The following is a 19,163-nucleotide window of genomic DNA, read 5'->3' on the forward strand; positions in this document are numbered from 1 at the left end:
AGTTGAGTCCTCCAACACAACGCCTCTACGGCGCGCTCGAATTATCCATCCGCTTCGGCGGATCCAAATCGAACCAATGGCTCTCGCGCTCTTCCGCTGCCTCGCCCCTTTCAGGCGACCCAGTGCCATTCCGCTACTCCTAAACCCTAATCCTTTCTCCTTCCCCAAAACGCTGTTTCTCCATTCTAAAACCCTTGTTTCTCGCCTCTCCACTGAAGGTTTCGCTCTCATCCGAATCTTTTTTACCTCCGCCGCCGCTTAAAAATCTTACCTTTTTTTTTTTTGGTTCGGCCTTGTTAGATACACACCAAATTGTCACCAAGGACGAGCGTCTTCGGACGGAGGATGGGACCGCCTCGGGGTGGGGGACCATCGTGGCAATCGTCACCTCCATGGGCGGTGGTCCGGCCGCCGTCGGCATCGTCCGATTGTCGGGTCCAAGAGCGGTTGATGTAGCAGGCAGGGTTTTTCATCCCGCCAGGGGGCGTAAGGCGGGGGGTTCTCCTTTTTTATGGAAGCCCAGAAGCCACTTTGTTGAGTATGGATTCGCCTTGGACCGTAAAGGCAATGTCATTGATGAGGTATATGGAAGGAATAATAGAGTGTACAACTGGTGTTACTACCAGTCTGCTTCTTTTCCATTTATTATTGCAATATATCTCCTGTTTATCTCTTCGTGTTGTTTTCAGCTTTTAGAATGTATTTGTATCAATTAGGATTTATTGGATCTTTGTGGTATTGCTTATTCATTTTGAATACCTTCCGTTGATTAAGCACATTAACGGAGTAAACTTCCTTGTGGCATCCTGTCAACTCATTCATTCTTACAGGGATAACAAACACAAAACAAAATGGTTCTCTTTCCTATTGTGATTCTCAAGCGTGTATTTCAAAGGCAAAACACGATCATCCTACATATATGAGACCACAGACTGATTTTGCAATCTATAACGATGATGATATTGTAATAAGTAGCACACGTGGAATTTTATGGTAACCCTTTCTGATAATTGTTTAAATTTCTTAAAGGACAAAAATGATCAAATTGGAAGGGTAGTTTGAATTTGTGCCGTTTCATATTTTTCTCAGAAAGTCATGGCAAAATGCTGTCAATAAGACCAATTCACAAATCTATAGCAATAATATGTATACAAGCTCATGCAATATGATAGTTGTTAATTCTATATGATTTCTTTATTTTTTATTTTTCATGTGATATTTAATTTAGGTAGAATAATCAGACACTCGAATCTAGAATCTCTATGTTGTTTCTTGCAACTAAGGACTTGCCCTACTAGTCTAACATTAATCAATGATGTGTTTTCAATACATACTTTTTTTTTTGACGACTCTTCATTTAACCTGGAGCCATTTTCCTAGGTCCTAGCAGTCCCTATGTTGGCACCGCGTTCATATACTAGAGAAGATGTGGTTGAGCTCCAGTGCCATGGGAGTGATGTATGCTTGAATAGAGTATTAAAAGCATGCCTAGAGGCTGGAGCAAAGCTCGCAGAACCAGGTTAGCTTTTTTGTTATATATATATACACACACACACACACACTTTTTTAAGGCCATAGATTTTAGCATGAGAGCTTCATTTTAGCTTTTAATAATGCATTGTGAAGGAAACTATTTTTATTGTCTTGCTTTTTGATTTGAAGAGTACCTTTTTTAATGTCCAAGTATCAGGGGATCTGATAATAAGTGTCTATTGTTTATATCAAGTGATAATTTTGTTCTTGTCAAATTGATTCACTTGATTATTATATGTAAATATTGTAAGTATCCCAGGTTGATTTTGATGTGGTCAACCAAGTCAAGTTAGGTCCTGTTGTGTTTTGATTGTAAGTGTGCAGGAACTTAGGAACACAAGAAGTCGAGCGGAAGACGCAGTTGACGAGAAGGATGACACGGGAAGCGAGTCGACGAACTTGGTGCATCCGAGAGACGAGAAGCTGCGGAAGAGTACACCGGTGGAGCGAGAAGGGCGCGTGTGATGTTTTCGAGGGACAAGAAGCCGGAGCGGAAGGTTGGTCGAGGAGAAGGTTGGAGTTGGGTTCGGGTGAGTTTAACTCTAGATAGTCGGACGATCACCTAAGCGATCGGAGCAAAAGCTGGACAAGTCAACACAAAGTTGACTTGTCTCGGCGTTTGGACATGGTCTAGGCGCCCAGACTCCAGACTCCAGGTGCTCGGACATGGTCCGGGCTCTTGGACCACCCTGGCATAGTAGTGGCGCCTCGTCAAAGAGAGGTTGCTACGGATAATGTTCGGGTCCATGTTAGTAACACTCCAAGCTTCCAGACTGGTCCAAGCATCCGGGCAAGGATGAAGTTTTATCATCGGACCGTTGCGTAACCTTGTGAGCAAATAAAATGCATTGTTAGGGGCGTCCAAATCGGGTCCAGGCGCACAGAGATGCCACGTCAGCAAAACGGTTATTTTCGACTAGTGGGCTATAAATAGAGACCTTGCTCTAGGAGTGGAAGACAACACACTTACTTTAACTTCTGTAATCTTCTTTTTTAATTGTTCATGCTTTCCGCCTCCAAGAAAGGAGACTTTTAGTGAGCTCAATTCTTCCTTGGATTAGCAACCACCTAGGTTGCAAATCAAGTAAATTCCTTGTGTCCCGTACTCCCTTTTTATGCTTTTATTCTTGTTTAATTAACGTGTGTTCATTGCTAAGCTGAAAAGTAATAGAAGTTTTAAATTCTAACTTGCAAGCAATTCACCCCCCTCTTGCTTACCAAACTGGGACTAACAATTGGTATCAGAGTCCGGGACTAACCGCCCATTGAAGTATCAAGAAGATGACCAGAGCAAGTATTCGTTCACCGAAGTTCGAGGGAGACTATGCTATATTGAAGAAAAAGATGGAGGTATTTTTTAGAATGGATTTTGAGATTTTACTGACTATAACATATGGTTTTGTAGAACCCATAGATCAGCATAGAGAGGAGAAGGAAAGTTAAACGTATCAGAAGCTATACTTCGGCCAAAGAACTTTGGGAGAAGTTTCTGGAGCTTCATAAAGGCACATCAGAAGCAAAACTAGCAAGACGGGACATCCTTCGAAGTCAGTTGACAAACCTCCGAATAAAAAAAAGAGACACGGTAGCTCAACTACATGCGAAGATTAAGTAGCTAATCACCAAACTTATCAATCTTGACGAATCGGTAACAAATCGAGACTCAGGTCGTTATGCACTTAATGATTTTCTTAGAACTCCAGAGTGGATTTCAATAGTAGATGTATACTATATCTCAAAGGATCTAAAGGTAAGTACTTTAGAAGACTTATTTTCTACATTAGAATTACACGAGTCTAGATGTGCAGGTACTAGAAAAGAAAAAGAGCCCGTCAGAACTTGATATTTGCATTGAAAGCCAACAAGAAGGACGAACCAGAGTCAGATTCTTCACTCAACGAAGATGAAGCTTTTTTCATGGTAAGCAAATTTTCAAAGTTTTTTTAAATATAGCAAACTTAATAAGTCGTAGGCCAAGAAGTTCTCTCCGAGAAAGAGGAAAGGCAAATGCTACAACTGTTAAGAAGAAGGGCATATCAAAATGATTACTCGAAGTTGAAAAGAATGGAGAAAAGTAAATGACCAAACAAATTGAAGCACAAGAACCTCATAGCAACGTAGGACGAGTCGTTATCCGAGTCCGAATTGGAAGAATATGCCAGACTGACATTATTGGCAAATCACCAAAGGACGACGAAAGCACTTCGGAGATGAACATCGATGAAGGGGAGAGACTTGTCAGAAGAAAGTAGTAATGAAGGGGGAGGGTCGAATAACAAGACCGACTCGGTAAGTGAGGTACACTCTCTACCTTCCTATAACTGGTATAAATTTATCAAACTGCTTTCTGGAAGTTCATGTAAATTAGAAACAAAAAATGAACAATTAAGAAAAGAAGATTTAGAAATAAGAGTTACCTTAGTAAAATCATGCCTATTAGAAGATTTTGATAAATTGAAAGTTGAAAATGAAAAGTTGAAGGATTAAATAGAAAAAAATTGAAAAAAGATCACTCATGCACAAATGTTTAAAATTTTAGAAATTCTCAAAGGCTTAACTGGTATTTTAGATATCACAAAGGCCAAATTAGAAAAGTGACACGAAAATATATTCCTAAAAAATATCTTGTTAATTCAGTAGGTAGAAATCTATATTGGGTCAAAAATCGTATCTAGATTAATCTTTTTATATTAATTGATTTGCTAGATTAGAATTTACTTATATAGAAAAATATTTTTTCGTGTAAACTTTCTATTAGAATTTTTTGTTCAAAATTTTTGTAATGATATATTCAGCTAGAATAAAATTTTTCGAATTTTTTTTACCATTAATGATTTTTTTTACCGAAAAACTAATTTTTAATATTAAAAATTCTTGAAATTTTAATTTTTCTACAAATCTATATTCAATTTTACATACTTAAAAAAATTGGCTTAACTGGTATTTTAGATATCACAAAGGCCAAATTAGAAAAGTGACACGAAAATATATTCCTAAAAAATATCTTGTTAATCCAGTAGGTAGAAATCTATATTGGGTCAAAAATCGTATCTAGATTAATCTTTTTATATTAATTGATTTGCTAGATTAGAATTTACTTATATAGAAAAATATTTTTTCGTGTAAACTTTCTATTAGAATTTTTTGTTCAAAATTTTTGTAATGATATATTCAGCTAGAATAAAATTATTCGAATTTTTTTTACCATTAATGATTTTTTTTACCGAAAAACTAATTTTTAATATTAAAAATTCTTGAAATTTTAATTTTTCTGCAAATCTATATTCAATTTTACATACTTAAAAAAATTAGTAAGATTTTTTTGAGATCCAAATCTATTTTTAATATTTATTCTAGAAAAATACATGTTTCTATGTAAAATAAATTTACATTCTTTTTGAAAAATTTTATCCTAATTTGAATGTGTTTGGTTAACGTTGATAAAAAATTTCAGAATTTTGTTAAAATTTTAAAATAATTTTTATCTTTTTTTTTTTTTTTTTTTTTTTTTGCAAAATCTGGTCTTTAATTCTTAGAAATCCAAATTTTTAAAAAAGAATTCTTGAAATTTTTTTTTATATTGATCACTGTTTCAATCATCCTTAGTAAAATTTTCAGATTTTCTCTCTATTTACCCCTATTTTTTGATGTGATCAAAGAAAGAAAAATTTTGGGGGTTAAAGGGGAGATAATTGCAAAATTCATGTTTTAATTGCATTATTCATGTTTTAAATTATCAATTCATTTTTCAAATAAATTCTATGTTTATTTTACCTTAACTTTAACTTGGGTTGATGCACATTAAAAAAGGGGAGATTGTAAGTACCTTTAGTTGGTTTTGATATGGTCAATCAAGTCAAGTTAGGTCTTGTTGTATTTTGATCCTGGTGTCTAAGCGTGTAGGAACTTAGGAACACAAGAAGTTGAGCGGAAGACCCAACGGACGAGAAGGACGGCATGAGAAGCGAGTCGACAGACTTGGTGCATCTGAGGGATGAGAAGTTGCGGAAGGGTACACCTGTGGAGTGAGAAGGGCGCGCGCGGCACTTCCGAGGGACGAGAAGCCGGAGCGGAAAATTGCTCGAGGAAAAGGCCGGAGTTGGGTTCGGGTGAGCTCAATTCTGAAAGGCCGAACAATCACCCAAGCGAATGGAGCAGAAACCGGGCAAGTCAACATGAAATTCACTTGTCCAGGTGCTTCGACCATGTCCAAGCGTCAGACTCCAGGCACCCGAATAGCCTAGATCGCCCTGGCACAACAAGGGCGTCTCGTCAAACAGACGTTGCTGCGGATGATGTTCGGGTCCACGTCAGCAGTACTCTAGGCGTTCGGACCGGCCTAGGCGCTCAGGCAAGGATGAAGTTTTATCATCGGACCGTTGTGTAGCCGTTGTGAGCAGATAAAGTGCACGGGGGCGCTCGAACCGAGTCCCTGGACCAGGTCCAGGCGTCCAAAGATGCCACGTCAGCAAAATGACTATTTTTGATTAGTGAGTTATAAATGGAGCCCTAATCCTAGGAGTTAAAGACAACACACTTGTTTTAACTTCTGTAATCTTCGTTTTTAATTGTTCATGCTTTCAATGCTAAGGGGCTTCTTCACCTCCAAGAAAAGAGACTTTTAATGAGCACAATTCTTTCTTGAATTAGCAACCACCCAGGTTGCAAATCAAGTAAATTCCTTATGTCCCTTACTTCCTTTTTATGCTTTTATTACTTGTTTAATTAACGTGTGTTCATTGCTAAGCTGAAAAGTAATAGAAGCTTTAAAGTTTTAACTTGCAGGCGATTCACCCCCTTCTTGCCGGCCAAACCGGACCAACAAATATTGTCTATGTTTTGCATGAAATTACTTATTGCAATTTTAACTCAAAAGCACAATCTGTTATCTTTTGTCTTTCTTGCTGCTTAATTTCTTAGCAAAGCTCCACCAGTAACACCCAAGACTTTGATTTTATTCTTAAATGTGGCTCTAGAAGCAATATCTTCTCTCACAAACATCAAAACCATGACAATTCCAAATTATTAGTATTCAGTCTAACCAAATTTGCAATATCTTATACTTTCATAGATTAAGTTGAAATGTCTTTGATCATGGTACTCTTGTCCTTCCACTTTTTAAAAATTATATCCTGATTCAGTGGCATTTTCTAATGTATACGATTGATCATGGTATTTAGGAATTTTGAAAAACAGGCTCTTGTGTTGGGAAGATGGAGATCTATGTTCAGTGGAATTTGTTGATAGTTCATTGTGCTTTTTTTTCAACAAACTTATTTGTTGTCTAGCTGATCAATGTTTACAATATGTTTACACAGGGGAATTTACCCTTCGAGCTTTTCTTAATGGACGCTTGGACCTGTCTCAGGCAGAAAATGTCGGAAGACTGATAGCAGCCAAGTCTGTGGCTGCTGCAGAATCTGCCTTGGCAAATATACAGGTATATTTATTCTTATAATCTATATTAATTCATAATATATGTAAAGTAGTGATATCTGTTGGATATGATCTGGAAATACTATAATGTTCAAAGTTGCATCCTATCATCAATCTAAGAAATAAAATCAATTCACTGTTTACAGGGAGGCTTTTCCTCACTTGTTAAATCTTTGAGAAAGCAATGCATTCAACTGCTTACAGAAATTGAGGCTCGCTTAGATTTTGATGATGAATTGCCCCTTCTGGAACCTAGGGTTCTGACAAATCAGATAGATGATATGTGGAATATTCTCCAAGAAGCAATTGATACTGCTAACTATGACAAACTTTTACAGACTGGTCTCCAGGTGTGTTTCTTTTGATGGAACCATTATGCAACTTTTTTTCTTAAAAAAAAAACTTACGGTATTAGCAGAACTTTATTTCATGGTGTCTTCTTGAGACTTTCTTTGAGATATTGCTTATAATGTTTTGTTTTTGTAGATTGTCTTGGTTGCTTTCTCCTGCTATTACCGTTATAATTTGATTGTAATTTAGTTTTTGTCAAATTCTTCTTGGATTTATTATACATCAGGTGCTTAGTGGGTTCTTATTACATGGTGCTTTACAGGTTGCAATTATTGGTAGGCCAAATGTTGGAAAATCAAGCTTGCTCAATGCTTGGAGCAAAGTAAGTTACTTGAATCAGAGATGATATATTTTGTTTCTGTGCATTTTATCAAATATACAATGTTTTATGGTATCTTGTTACTCAGTGAATCTTTTTGTTAAAATTGCACATGTTGAGTTTCAGAAGATATATTTTCAGAACAATGTCAAGCCTAAAACCCCATCTTATTGCTGAAAGTGTTGTATTTCTTATGACTTAGTTTTTATGAAGGCTGAATGCAATTTCAATGTAGAATGTTTATTAAAAAAATGTGTATAATGAAGTGAAGTTTTTTGGATTCTATGAGGAAAAAATAATGTAAAAGTTCTGCTTTCTGATTAGAAATGCAATTGGCTAAGGATCATAATCACTACCCACCCTAATAAGGTAGGATAATTTATCTTTTAGGGACAAACATTAGATGTGATGAATGGGCATCTGGATCATATTTACCATCCACACCTTGCACCTCTGGCTATTGTTGTTTTTCTCTCATCACCACCTATGTTGGTTGACTAATGTGTATTAAATTAGGAGGGGTAGGATTTCTGCCAGTGTTCAAATTGCCATTCCCCATATTACACCCTTGCTTAGATGTGAGTATTGCTTTGCCTCCATGTAAGAGTTAATTGATTATGAAGATCTGAAACCATTGGGTTAGAAAAATTGAGTGATATTGGAAAAGGTATCTATTCTGATTAAATAGGCAGTGACAATAACGTTGTGGTACAGAGAATTTTTTCAAGAACTTGAATGCTCTAGAATGATTTTCCAGGACAATCTTAGATGATGCAATTTTGGTTGTGCAGGAATCTTAGAACTCAATGATTAAGCTCTAAATTATATACAATATGCTGGATGGTTGCTCTACTTATTTTTCCAATTGACTGTATGCTTAGTTAATTTGGTAGCTATTAAACAAGAACTCAACGATGCATGATCTTTTATCATAATAGTAGGTATTATAAAGGATTATAAAGAATTAACAAGATATATAAAGTTATGAAAATAAAACATGAAAACAAAAAATACAAGAGAAAAGTCCGAGGGTGTGAGAGCTGCTGCACAAGACTCACTTTAGTGATAGTATCATGAGAACTATTGACTCCTGGTAAGATACTTTCTTTTTTTAAAAATAAAAAATAAAAAAGAGGAAGAACGAGTGACAAATCAAGAAATTGTCATACCATGACACATTTGTTTTCTTCAGTTTTCCTTTAGTTTTGCTTTGAAATGTATTTATTTTTTATGTATTCTTTTATAATAATGGGTCTCTTTTGTCTTTAATTTTTGAATATTCTATAATAGTTTGCAGTGTGATAGAGCTATAGTTAGAATCATAAGAACTATATAGTTCTGGTAAAATTTCCAAAAAAAAAGGAAGTACAAGTGACAAATCAAGAAGTTATCATACCATGACACATTTGTTTTTATTGAATTTTCTTTTAGTTTTGAATTGAAATATATATCTTTATTCTTTTGATATAATGAGTCTCATTTGTCTTTAATTTCTGAATATTCTGTAATAGTTTGCAGAGTGAAAGAGCTATAGTTACGGATATTGCTGGAACCACAAGGGATGTCATAGAAGCTAATGTCACTGTTCATGGTATTCCCATCACTCTTCTTGACACTGCTGGAATTCGAGAAACTAATGATGTTGTTGAAAAAATTGGTAGGTTACCTTTTTCTTTTCCCTCTGAAGGATTACACTAGAAGTGACTTGGGATGCCTTTAATATCAGATTATACTTTGCTGTTAAAATAAATAGTGTCTAAAGAGGTTTACCTTTTTCTACTTGCAAATGCATGAAGGTGTACAAAGATCAGAATCTGCTGCCATGACTGCAGACGTGATAATTATGGTAACAAATGCTATTGATGGATTCACAGAGGACGACAGGAAACTTATTGATCATATTCAAAAAAATCAGGTTTTTATATCCTTCATTTCAAAATCCTTAAGTTGTAGCTACATGAGCATTCTTGAGTGGAGGTGGCAATCACAGGAAATTACTTTAAGCTTTTGATGCAAGTAAACACATCTCCGCGAAAATAAGGCAACAACACAGTTACCCTGTATTCTGATTTGGGGAGGTTGCAGTCTACTTACCGCACTCCATTGATTCTATTGATTTGTTTACGGTTTTGTTAGCCATATACCTTGGGTTAAATAATGGGAAAAAAATACTACCTTTTGTCTTTAGGGATACGATTTTTCTTCTTCTGGAAGGAAATGAAAACAATTCCATGGGAATTAAGGAGCTATTTGAATATTTACATGTTCTTCGTCGATACATTTATTAAATCAAATTCATGCATCTCATGAACTAGCGATTTACTAGAGGATGCATAATTGCACATTTGGCTAACTTGTGACAAAACTGAGGATGCAGTAGCTTTGTCAAATTATGGTATTCTTTAATGGAGACATTGTAACAACGATGATGATCATGTTTGCTAGAATCTATTCTTGTTTTCTTCATTTTTCTCGGACTCGTTGATTATATCCCTTTTCAAGTTTTTTCCTCCGACTGATTGAGAATCTAGAAAATAACTGTTATTCTCTTCTTCCGAACAGAAGTCAGCAGGTTCCGCAACACCTGTGATTCTAGTGGTCAATAAGATAGATTGTGTACCATGCACCTCAATGCGACAATTTGAAATGGCTACTAGCTCCTTCATGAAACTTGTTCCGACGTGCGCCATCAATGGAAAAGGCATTTCAGAATTGGAGAGGGCTGTGTTAGAGGTCAGGGGCCTCGACTCAAGTCCACCAGGAGGGTTTAGATGGACTGTTAACCAGGTTAATTCTTTACACTAATTCACTGTTCGACTTTTCCTTCAATAGCTGGCTATTTGAGGTTAATTCTTTTGTTTAATTAGAGGCAATTTGAGCAACTACTACGAGCACAAGAATCTCTTTCTAGACTGAAGTCATCGATTGACGACGAGTTGCCTATGGATTTTTGGACTATTGACTTGAGGGAAGCAGCATTGGCCCTAGGGGAGATAAGCGGGGAAGACATCTCTGAAGAAGTCTTATCCAACATATTTAGCAAATTTTGCATCGGAAAATGATTTTTTACTGGTGAGCATCTCTTCGATGCATTTTTTCCCATCGATCTGATATTTAACAACTTAAAAAATTTTATTTTGCATCCATTCAGCCACAGCAGATACTGAAATAAGTCAGCCCAAAGAGCTACAAAGAACAATCAGTTGACTTTGGCGTTCAGCAGACAGACTTCCAACATCTTTGGAAGGCTGATCAACTGGAGATCTCGATGGGTCATCATCGATGTCATCACGAGCCATCTTGTCGTCCACTTCATACAGATTTTGTAACCATCTTGCACCCGTACGTTGACATGGTGTTTTGTTATGAAATTGATGTGGGTCTATAATTGCACCCCCATTAAAATCTTTATTAATAGTTGAAAAAGCAAATTAATTAATTCAGCAAACGTAATCCTAGCGATCCGGGGCCTAACTAATTCTCTGCCGCCCTTCCCCTGCGCCGCACAGTCGACCGCTGCCAAAGCTTGTGGAGTTGCGCCTCCCACACCTCCCTGGAGAACTGCCGGCAGCTGCCATCGTTGCCTCCGGCAATACCCCTCAGCTCCATGTCGTGCTTCCTACGCAGAGCCGGGTCGGACAGCGCGACGTAAGCCTGGTGCAGCTCGATGAACCTCCTCGTGCACTCTTCTTTGTTGCCGGAACCAGCGGAGCAGAGGTCAGGATGGCACCGGAGGGCCAAGCGCCGGTAGGCCCTCTTGATCTCCTCGGGCCCGGCTAGGGAACCGGAGGTGTCGAGCGAGAGCACCTCGTAGAAGTTGGGGGGTTTGGATCTGGCCAAAGCCGTGCAGGAGATGATCAGTGGCGGCGGTGCGTGACGAAGGGAGCCTGAGGTGAAACTTGGAAGCGAATACATGGCCCGTATAACTAAGCAGTGAGCTCAGCTGAGTCGAGGTGTGGTGGAGGATGCGAAGATATATAAATCATAGATGAAGCTAATAAATGACAAAATGCAGCATGTAAAACGCGGTTAAAGGAAGCAAACATCGAGGTTGGCACTTGGTACAGTTGTAGAGGTCGACGCTGGTGGATCCGGACTTACCAAGCGTCGATTACCAACGGATGCATTTACACTCATCTCATCTTCTTGCTCTCCCTCTCCTTGTTTTTTGGCTGAACCATCTAAGAGGCTAGCACATTTTTTATTTGGTTTTCTTCATTTAGTTTGTTTGTGTAGATACACATAGAAAAATGTCTACTTTGACATTTTCGAGATCCGACGAACCGAGGACGAACAGGATATGCGAAGGGTTTCGCATCAATAGTAAAAATCTCTCAATCATGTAGTTCTAGTGTAGATCTAGATATAAGAAACTCGTACTCGTAAAATTTTATTTTATTTTACTTCGCACGGATCCGGTGGCATGGGAATCGGGGTTTCCGCAACACGAAAAAATGATTTTTGCGGTCCGAAAATCCCAACAGTGGTATTCAATCCATATAAAATCAATTACATGAACAAGACATGGGGTATTAGATCATGGGATTGAAATTTACTCGGCCCATCCAAATATATCTTCTTTCATATTTTGATCATTGTACTAATGATTAGTAGTCATCCGTGATTTACCTCCTCCGTATTGACTTAGGGACAATTTAACAGGAACACTAGGTTGAGCGAATTATTTTTTTTGTCACATTAAATTAAATGAACAATAATTAGTAGTCATCCGTGATTTATCTTCTTCGTATTGGTTCTGGGACAGATTGGAAGGTGCACTGAGGGCGAACATAATTGACTTTTGCCAACTTAAATTAAATGAACCTCCCTCATGCGTCAATCACTAGTAGTCATCCGTGATTTACCTTATGCGTATTAACTTTGGGATGAGTTGACGAGGTATAGGGATGAGCGCAGTTATTTTTTGCCAATTTAAATATATATATATATGTATGGGTCAAAATTAACTAGATCTCATCGATTATAATTGATATCATAAATTAATTAATTTAAAAATATAAATAAAATTAAAATGTATATGAATAGCATTTTTCTTAAAATCAGTTCAATGTAGATGATAAATCTGTTTAAAAAAAATACTTCTTCATCTTATTCTAAAAGAATTATTTTATTAGTTTCATAATTAAAAATATTATTATTGATGTATAAAAGGGAAAGAGTTAAAATAAGATGGATTAACATGACAATTAAATAAATATATTAGGTTGAATACATAGTAAACTCAACCAATGAATTATTTTTTCAAAATTTATAATAATAATTTTTTTCTCAAAATTCAAAACAATAAATTTTTAAGCTAAAAATCTAAAGTTGAAAATTCCTAAACATTATCTTCAAATATTATTGTAACTCAAATAATTATAATTAAATATTTAACTAAATTTTAGAGTTGTTAAATTTTACCTGTGGTATAATTTCAAAATCTACAAAAATAAGAACTAATAAATAATACTAGCTCGACATATGAGTCAAAAATCGAACTAAATTAAATGGGTAAAATTTTCATTCAAAAACGCTTGCAAATCGAGTTTCAAGATTCTCAAAATGACAGTTAAAATCTAGTAGGCATAATTTCTAACAATTGATCGTAAAAACTCAAACCAAGGATCTATAATCGAGTTGAAAACTCTTTAAAAAAAAATGAAGCAAAATCGATTTAGATTAAAATAAGGTCGTTACATGGTGATTTTGCTAAAATTGATGTTGAAAACTCGAAGGGAGATGATGGTAATGACTAGATATGATTGGAAAATTTCCATGGATTCAAATACATACATCCCATGATCCAAATTCTAAAAATCCGCTGACGAAATGACAAAAATCGAAGGAGAACGACTCAAGTATGACTTGCACGAATTAGAGTTTGTTTTTTTACCATTTCTTACCAAATATTCTAATTCAAGCCTTTTTTATTAGGTTTTTTTTTGTAATTGGTTTGAAAGTAGAAGGGAGGAGGGAGTTCATGAAAATAATTAATGAATTTGTGGGATTGAAAAAATAATAATAGAAGACATACAAAAATTAGGTGGGACAGCAGCCCACTTTAGCCCAAGAGTAGCTCCACCTTTATTTATATATATATATATATATATCATGAAAAATGTTCATGTACCATATTCTTGAACACAGTTCATATTTATCAATAAAATTTCAATCAACGTGCTAGAAAAAATAAAGAAATATTTAAAATACTAAAAAAAAATATATAGTATCAAACTCAATAACTAACTAAACAAGTTTAAAATATAAAAATTTCAAACAATTAAATAAATTTCAATTAAGAACTCGATAACATCTAAACTAACAAAGTTTAAGTCAAACTTAAATTAAATTTATAAAAAATAAATCAAGTTAAGTTTAAATAATTATTTCAATTGCTGGACTCCTATAAACTTAATTTGACTTGATTTTATCAAACAAACTCTAAAAATATAAAACTTGATTCGATTTGGCTCATTCCTCTCCTCTCCTTGATCCAAAAGACTCTTTTAAAGTATTAAATTTTAAGGAAAAAAATTGAAAAAAAAACAGGAATGAATTTGGATATGAACAAAGGCGTTATAGGAAATTAGATCGCTTTTTCTATTTATTTTTTGAAATTAAAATGTTGGATATAATTTGGACACAGCAGATCCGATTCCATGACGTTGAGACAGAATCAGAAACAGGTGAAATCATAATAAATGGTACGTCACCCTTTTTTTTTTATTTATTTATTTTTTAGTCAATGAGCCCCGTCACGGCTGCTGGAAAACAAATAAACTAGAAAAGGAAAAAAATCACAAGAATTTTATTTGATAAAATTTTGATATTGATATAGAAAATTATTTATTAATTTTTTTAGTTTCTTTTCATAAAATAATTTAAACTGTGGAACCTATATTTGCAGGTTTTGTCTAACCCTATTCATACCGTGTCGGGCCCAGCATATTGGTCATGTCAGATGCACGGTCTAAGTTGTGTCCGGCTGAGTCTGCAGGTCAAATCTTACCATCCAGTCGGCTAATCAGTTTACTGCCACAAATTCTACGCCAGTTAACACTTTAAAAAGTAATAAAGTCCGGTGATCACATAAAGTGGCTCAAACCTTCGCTTTAATAAATATAGAAATAAGATATATATTATTATCATTTATATATATATACAAATCTTATAATCCGATTAGCCCTTATTAAAAATTAAATCTTAATTATTTATATTTATCGTGCCTTTCGAAATAGTGTAAATTACCGATTTAAAATTTGGATGGACTGAGGCACTGAGGCGATCACTCCCTTATAATATAAATTATACCATTGCACCTAGTTTTGCAGGTCAACATGGGGCCCATGGCCACGAGAGCTGATGACGCAGACGCTACCACCGTTCCATTCCCGTTCTCCACTTAAATACCTCACTGTGCGCCTTAATTTAATCTTTCTGACCAAGTGAACTATCAAGATTATCTTTTTGATTATCATGATAATTTGCTTAGAGTACGTAGTCGAAACACGCCCTTTCATTTTCACCAATTAAAAGAGATTCTAATTTTTTTTTTCCTAATACCATTGGTTATGTTTTTGTCTCAGGAAGATATGGTAGAGCAAATAGATCTACAAACGTTTAAACACTACAATTACTTTGTATTAAAACTAAACTCGATTAATCTAATTGTTGAATCTATTATCAAGTTGTCATCATGTATGCATGCTTCCGACAGCCACACTGCACATCTAACAACCCCCAATTGATTTTCGGAGAAATTAACATGGCCACCTAAAATAAACCTTGTGATTGAAATCCAAAGGCGTCTCCTATCATTCGAAAAAGAGAACCATCTTTCAGGGAAAATGGAGGAAGATAACTGATACTTGCTTTCTTTTGAGCACCAAAAAAAAATTGAAAAAGAACAGCAGCATCGAGTCTAAGATTTCTCTTCTTTTGCGCTGATGAATCTGTTATTGATGCTGCCGGAAAATACAGAACCACAGGGCATCCATTTGGTTGCTTTGTAGCATTTGAATCTTCAGTACTCCAGATAAAGATGAAGAAAGCTCGAACACCAGATACTCTTCATGGTTCCTGTGCTGCTGAAGGCACATCCAAGCTCATGTGCTCCTGACGGCATTCCAGGCTGCAAAAAGCAATCTCACCCCTGCAAAAATCAAGAGCAGATTGAGTCTGTCAATCACAAACCTGGTGGGAGAACAGAGAAGAAGATCTTAATTGGACTGGAGAGATTCATTCATGTGTATTGTTTATCATAGAGAAGAAGAGATATTGCTCGTATCACTTCAATTGATAGCAGAAGTTGATGAGATCCGAAAGGTCGATTTAACTAACTGTAACATCGATCGATTGTAAAGTTGGACGAACATGGACAGATCACCTGCCAGATTTTCTCCTATGAATCACTAAACAAAAGTCTCGAGGTGATGAAACAAATTGGAAGCTGAAACCGTTCGTGAACTCTATAGTTACGGTAATTTCCTCAATAAGGGGCGGAACAAGACAGAGTGAAGTGTGAGTAACTGGGTAAACCCTAAAAAATCAATCTTTGGTCCAGAAATGATCACATGGGATGAGAGAGCAAACGAAAAAGCCGGGACCTTTCTCGGTGCGAAAGCGAAAGGAGAGGAAGTACCTGTACATGAACGCATCCCGGCCGGGTCCGAGGCGTCGATTGCAGAGACCACATGCCCTCAAGAAGGCCGCGGTCCCAGGGTGGTCACCGGACAACTCCACAGGATTGCTCCTCTGCACGCCGCCGCGGGGGGAAAGCATGGACCCCACGAACCGAGCCGCGCGCCAGTCCGCCCCAGAGACGTTGACCGCTCGACGCGCCACCTCCGCCGAGCCCCACCGCGGATCCAGAGGCTGGCACCCGATCGATTCGCCCTGATCCAGCGGCTGAGGGGCCTCGACGTCAAAGGAGACTCCGCCATCCGGAAACTCCAGCGAGCTCGTCGTCCGCCGCATCGGAGGCCTCGACCGCTTCCCGAGCAGCATCGTCGTATCTGGAACCGTACCAAGAGAGGCAGCGAAGACCTCGGAGATCGCCGAGCGAGCTATAGAGCAGTTCGGATCGCTGAACTGGCTATAGAGAGAGAGAGAGTAGGAGAGAAGAGTGGAGTTAAAAAGAGTGGTAAATAGATCTCGACCGTTCGATTTTGATCTGTTCGTGCGAGTTTCCAACCCATTTTTTTTTAAAAAAAATATTATCTGTGTCCATTTTTAAAAATATTTATTAATTTTAGGAGTTGGAAAAGAAAAACTGTAAGCAACTTACAATTTTAATATTTTACTTAACTTAATTTATTTAAAAAATCCTGGTATATCTTGTCTATTTTCTATATTAGATTCCAGAAAAATCATAAAATTTCTAAATCATGGAGAGCCAAAGTAAATTATAGTATTGATATAAAATCCCTCTACAAAATTAATTATGGCATAGACAGATCCAGTTCTTTGATTGCTACTCTAAATTATTTTTATCGGAAGGTACCATAAAATGAATTGTCAAAGTTCATTATGGCAGCAGAATTATTGTTATGGAAATAAAATATGTTTGGAGATTTAATCGAAATTTTTTGTTTTTGTATTTTTAGGAAAATAATAATAAAAGATTCTTTTCACTCGAAGGTTGATTGATTGCAACTATTTGTAATTTTGCTATATTTTATTCCACATTATTTATGGCACAAGTCACAGTTTTGTCCAACGCCCCGCCCAACAGATCAATGATTTAAAAGTGTCTTTTCGTAGGAGGCCAATCCCACCGATCCACCGTTGGATCGCAAAATTCAATTTGAAAGTGATATTTTAGAGCAATTAGATTCTATTGGCGCCTTTTTTTATCTTTTTTTTTCAAGCTAACTTTCGGATCTCTTCCAATGAATTAGCTCAAAATTATTAGTTCGATAAAAAAAAAGCGCCAAAAATTAAGTAGCACCACCAACTTGGATCTATAAATGGGTACTGCAACATACGACATGATTCATGATGATATAAAAACACATACAGATACATGGAAGATCTCGATCCTCAAATTTCATAAACAAGATCAGACATTTCACAAAATATATATATATTTAATCATCTAAAATTTTTTATCTTGAATATTATGAAAGAAATACGAATATTAAAAAAAAAAAATTTATTAACTTAAATTCATTATAACTCAACTTCTAAATTTTAAAATTTTAAATCTTAAATATATATAATATATCCGATGAATATATAAAATTTTTATATTAAATACTATAATACAAGATAAAGTCTAAATCATAGAGAAAATTTTATTGACTCAAATTTATTATAATTCAATTTTAAAATTTTAAATTTTAAATACATATAATATAACTTAAAATAAAATAAAAAATAATACTGAGTGCAGACGCTTAGATCATATCATGCACGGGTGCCTAGAATAATTTCAAACTTTTCAAATCAAATCCGGATGCTTCCACAACGAAGCTCCTCAGCCTATCAAATTTATATGTATAAAAAAGGATATTGCAATTGTTTTGTGTGCCGTGGCAGTCATTTGTCTTGTTTTCGTATGACTATGTGTGAACAATTAGATGACACGTGGGGGGATATGTTTGGACCTCCAATAATTGTCCGTAACAAGTGGAGATGGAGGGTATCGGAGCGTTGCGAGAGAGAGGGGACAAAGACGCAGAGAAGGATTGGAGTCAGTTTTCTCACTTGGACAAATTAACGGGACTGCAATAAGTGAGTGTATGAACGTAGCGCGTCTATGTATGCTACAGTGATTTATTTTTTTTATATATTTTTTAAATCAGTATTTTCTTAAAAATAAACACTCTCCCACTTAATTCTTTGATATATGGAGGAAGACACTCAGAGCCAACGCACAACCTTATTGCATCACTTATAAACTAGTAATGAAGATCGTAGAATTTATTTAAAAATAAATCCCACTCCCACTTAATTATTTAAAGTGAGGAATTTTGACTATGTTAGCCTACTTAACATGCATACTAACAAGCACACATAGCACAGCATAAAAAACAATAAATAGAAAAATTAATTTTCAACTATTATGGTTTTTATCTATTGCTGTCCTTCGTGTGTCGCCAACCCTAGTTGTTGCCATCTTTGGCCACCGCCACCGGATCTAGTTGTTGCATCAATCTTGCTCCTTGTTCCGCTGCGCCTCTGATCCTCAAAATGTTCCACGCCTTGCAAGATTCGATCCGCGACATAAATAGAATTTTACATTTTTCGATCCTATATTTCTCGAAGGAATGTACATGTAAACTAGATCGAACATAAAATAAAATTTATATCCATCGATCCTATATTCCATAAAAGGAATGTACATGTAACTAGATCAAAAAATAAAATCCTAATAAAACTAAATACAGCTCCTGCTATATTTTATAATACAATCATGCACACACAATAAAATGCCCTTGACATGTCTAAGGATCCAATCACACACATAATAACTATAAGCCATAATAGTTGGATCCTGCATCCACAAAGTTAGCACATC

General features: G+C 36.0%; 3 protein-coding genes across 4 annotated transcripts; 1 reads left to right on the plus strand and 2 right to left on the minus strand.

Annotated features, from left to right (window-relative positions):
• Nucleotides 1-57: 57 nt before the first annotated feature.
• Nucleotides 58-11,087, plus strand: LOC121981675 (tRNA modification GTPase MnmE-like). Of its 2 annotated transcripts, none has more exons than XM_042534317.1 (11): nucleotides 58-218; nucleotides 301-581; nucleotides 1,381-1,519; nucleotides 6,852-6,973; nucleotides 7,116-7,319; nucleotides 7,583-7,642; nucleotides 9,158-9,296; nucleotides 9,436-9,554; nucleotides 10,202-10,426; nucleotides 10,507-10,711; nucleotides 10,791-11,087. In XM_042534317.1, exons 1-10 carry the CDS (start codon nucleotides 77-79, stop codon nucleotides 10,699-10,701), a joined length of 1,626 nt encoding a protein of 541 aa, XP_042390251.1. In that variant the 5' UTR covers nucleotides 58-76; the 3' UTR covers nucleotides 10,702-10,711; nucleotides 10,791-11,087. The 2 variants fall into 2 exon arrangements, with proteins under 2 accessions (XP_042390251.1, XP_042390252.1); XM_042534318.1 differs by having other exon boundaries at nucleotides 9,158-9,230.
• Nucleotides 11,088-11,113: 26 nt separating this feature from the next.
• LOC121979990 (chaperone protein DnaJ 2-like) lies at nucleotides 11,114-11,554 on the minus strand. Its single transcript, XM_042531961.1, has one exon. It carries the CDS (start codon nucleotides 11,552-11,554, stop codon nucleotides 11,114-11,116), a length of 441 nt encoding a protein of 146 aa, XP_042387895.1.
• Nucleotides 11,555-15,433: 3,879 nt separating this feature from the next.
• On the minus strand, nucleotides 15,434-16,755 carry LOC121981676 (FCS-Like Zinc finger 6-like). The gene is made up of 2 exons (XM_042534319.1): nucleotides 16,284-16,755; nucleotides 15,434-15,794 (listed from the first exon to the last, which is right to left on the minus strand). Exons 1-2 carry the CDS (start codon nucleotides 16,646-16,648, stop codon nucleotides 15,713-15,715), a joined length of 447 nt encoding a protein of 148 aa, XP_042390253.1. The 5' UTR covers nucleotides 16,649-16,755; the 3' UTR covers nucleotides 15,434-15,712.
• Between the last annotated feature and the right edge of the window lie 2,408 nt (nucleotides 16,756-19,163).

This window comes from Zingiber officinale, chromosome 5A (assembly GCF_018446385.1).
Source record: "Zingiber officinale cultivar Zhangliang chromosome 5A, Zo_v1.1, whole genome shotgun sequence".
Taxonomy (NCBI): Eukaryota; Viridiplantae; Streptophyta; class Magnoliopsida; order Zingiberales; family Zingiberaceae; genus Zingiber; species Zingiber officinale.

Excerpts from the sequence above, each read along its gene's own strand:
- LOC121981675 (XM_042534317.1), top strand. The coding sequence starts at position 77 with ATGGCTCTCGCGCTCTTCCGCTGCCTCGCCCCTTTCAGGCGACCCAGT. Across the intron at positions 1,520-6,851 it reads AGCAAAGCTCGCAGAACCAG|GGGAATTTACCCTTCGAGCT; the intron begins GTTAGCTTTTTT and ends ATGTTTACACAG. Across the intron at positions 9,555-10,201 it reads ATCATATTCAAAAAAATCAG|AAGTCAGCAGGTTCCGCAAC; the intron begins GTTTTTATATCC and ends TCTTCCGAACAG.
- LOC121979990 (XM_042531961.1), bottom strand. The coding sequence starts at position 11,554 with ATGTATTCGCTTCCAAGTTTCACCTCAGGCTCCCTTCGTCACGCACCG.
- LOC121981676 (XM_042534319.1), bottom strand. The coding sequence starts at position 16,648 with ATGCTGCTCGGGAAGCGGTCGAGGCCTCCGATGCGGCGGACGACGAGC. Across the intron at positions 15,795-16,283 it reads CGGGATGCGTTCATGTACAG|GGGTGAGATTGCTTTTTGCA; the intron begins GTACTTCCTCTC and ends TGATTTTTGCAG.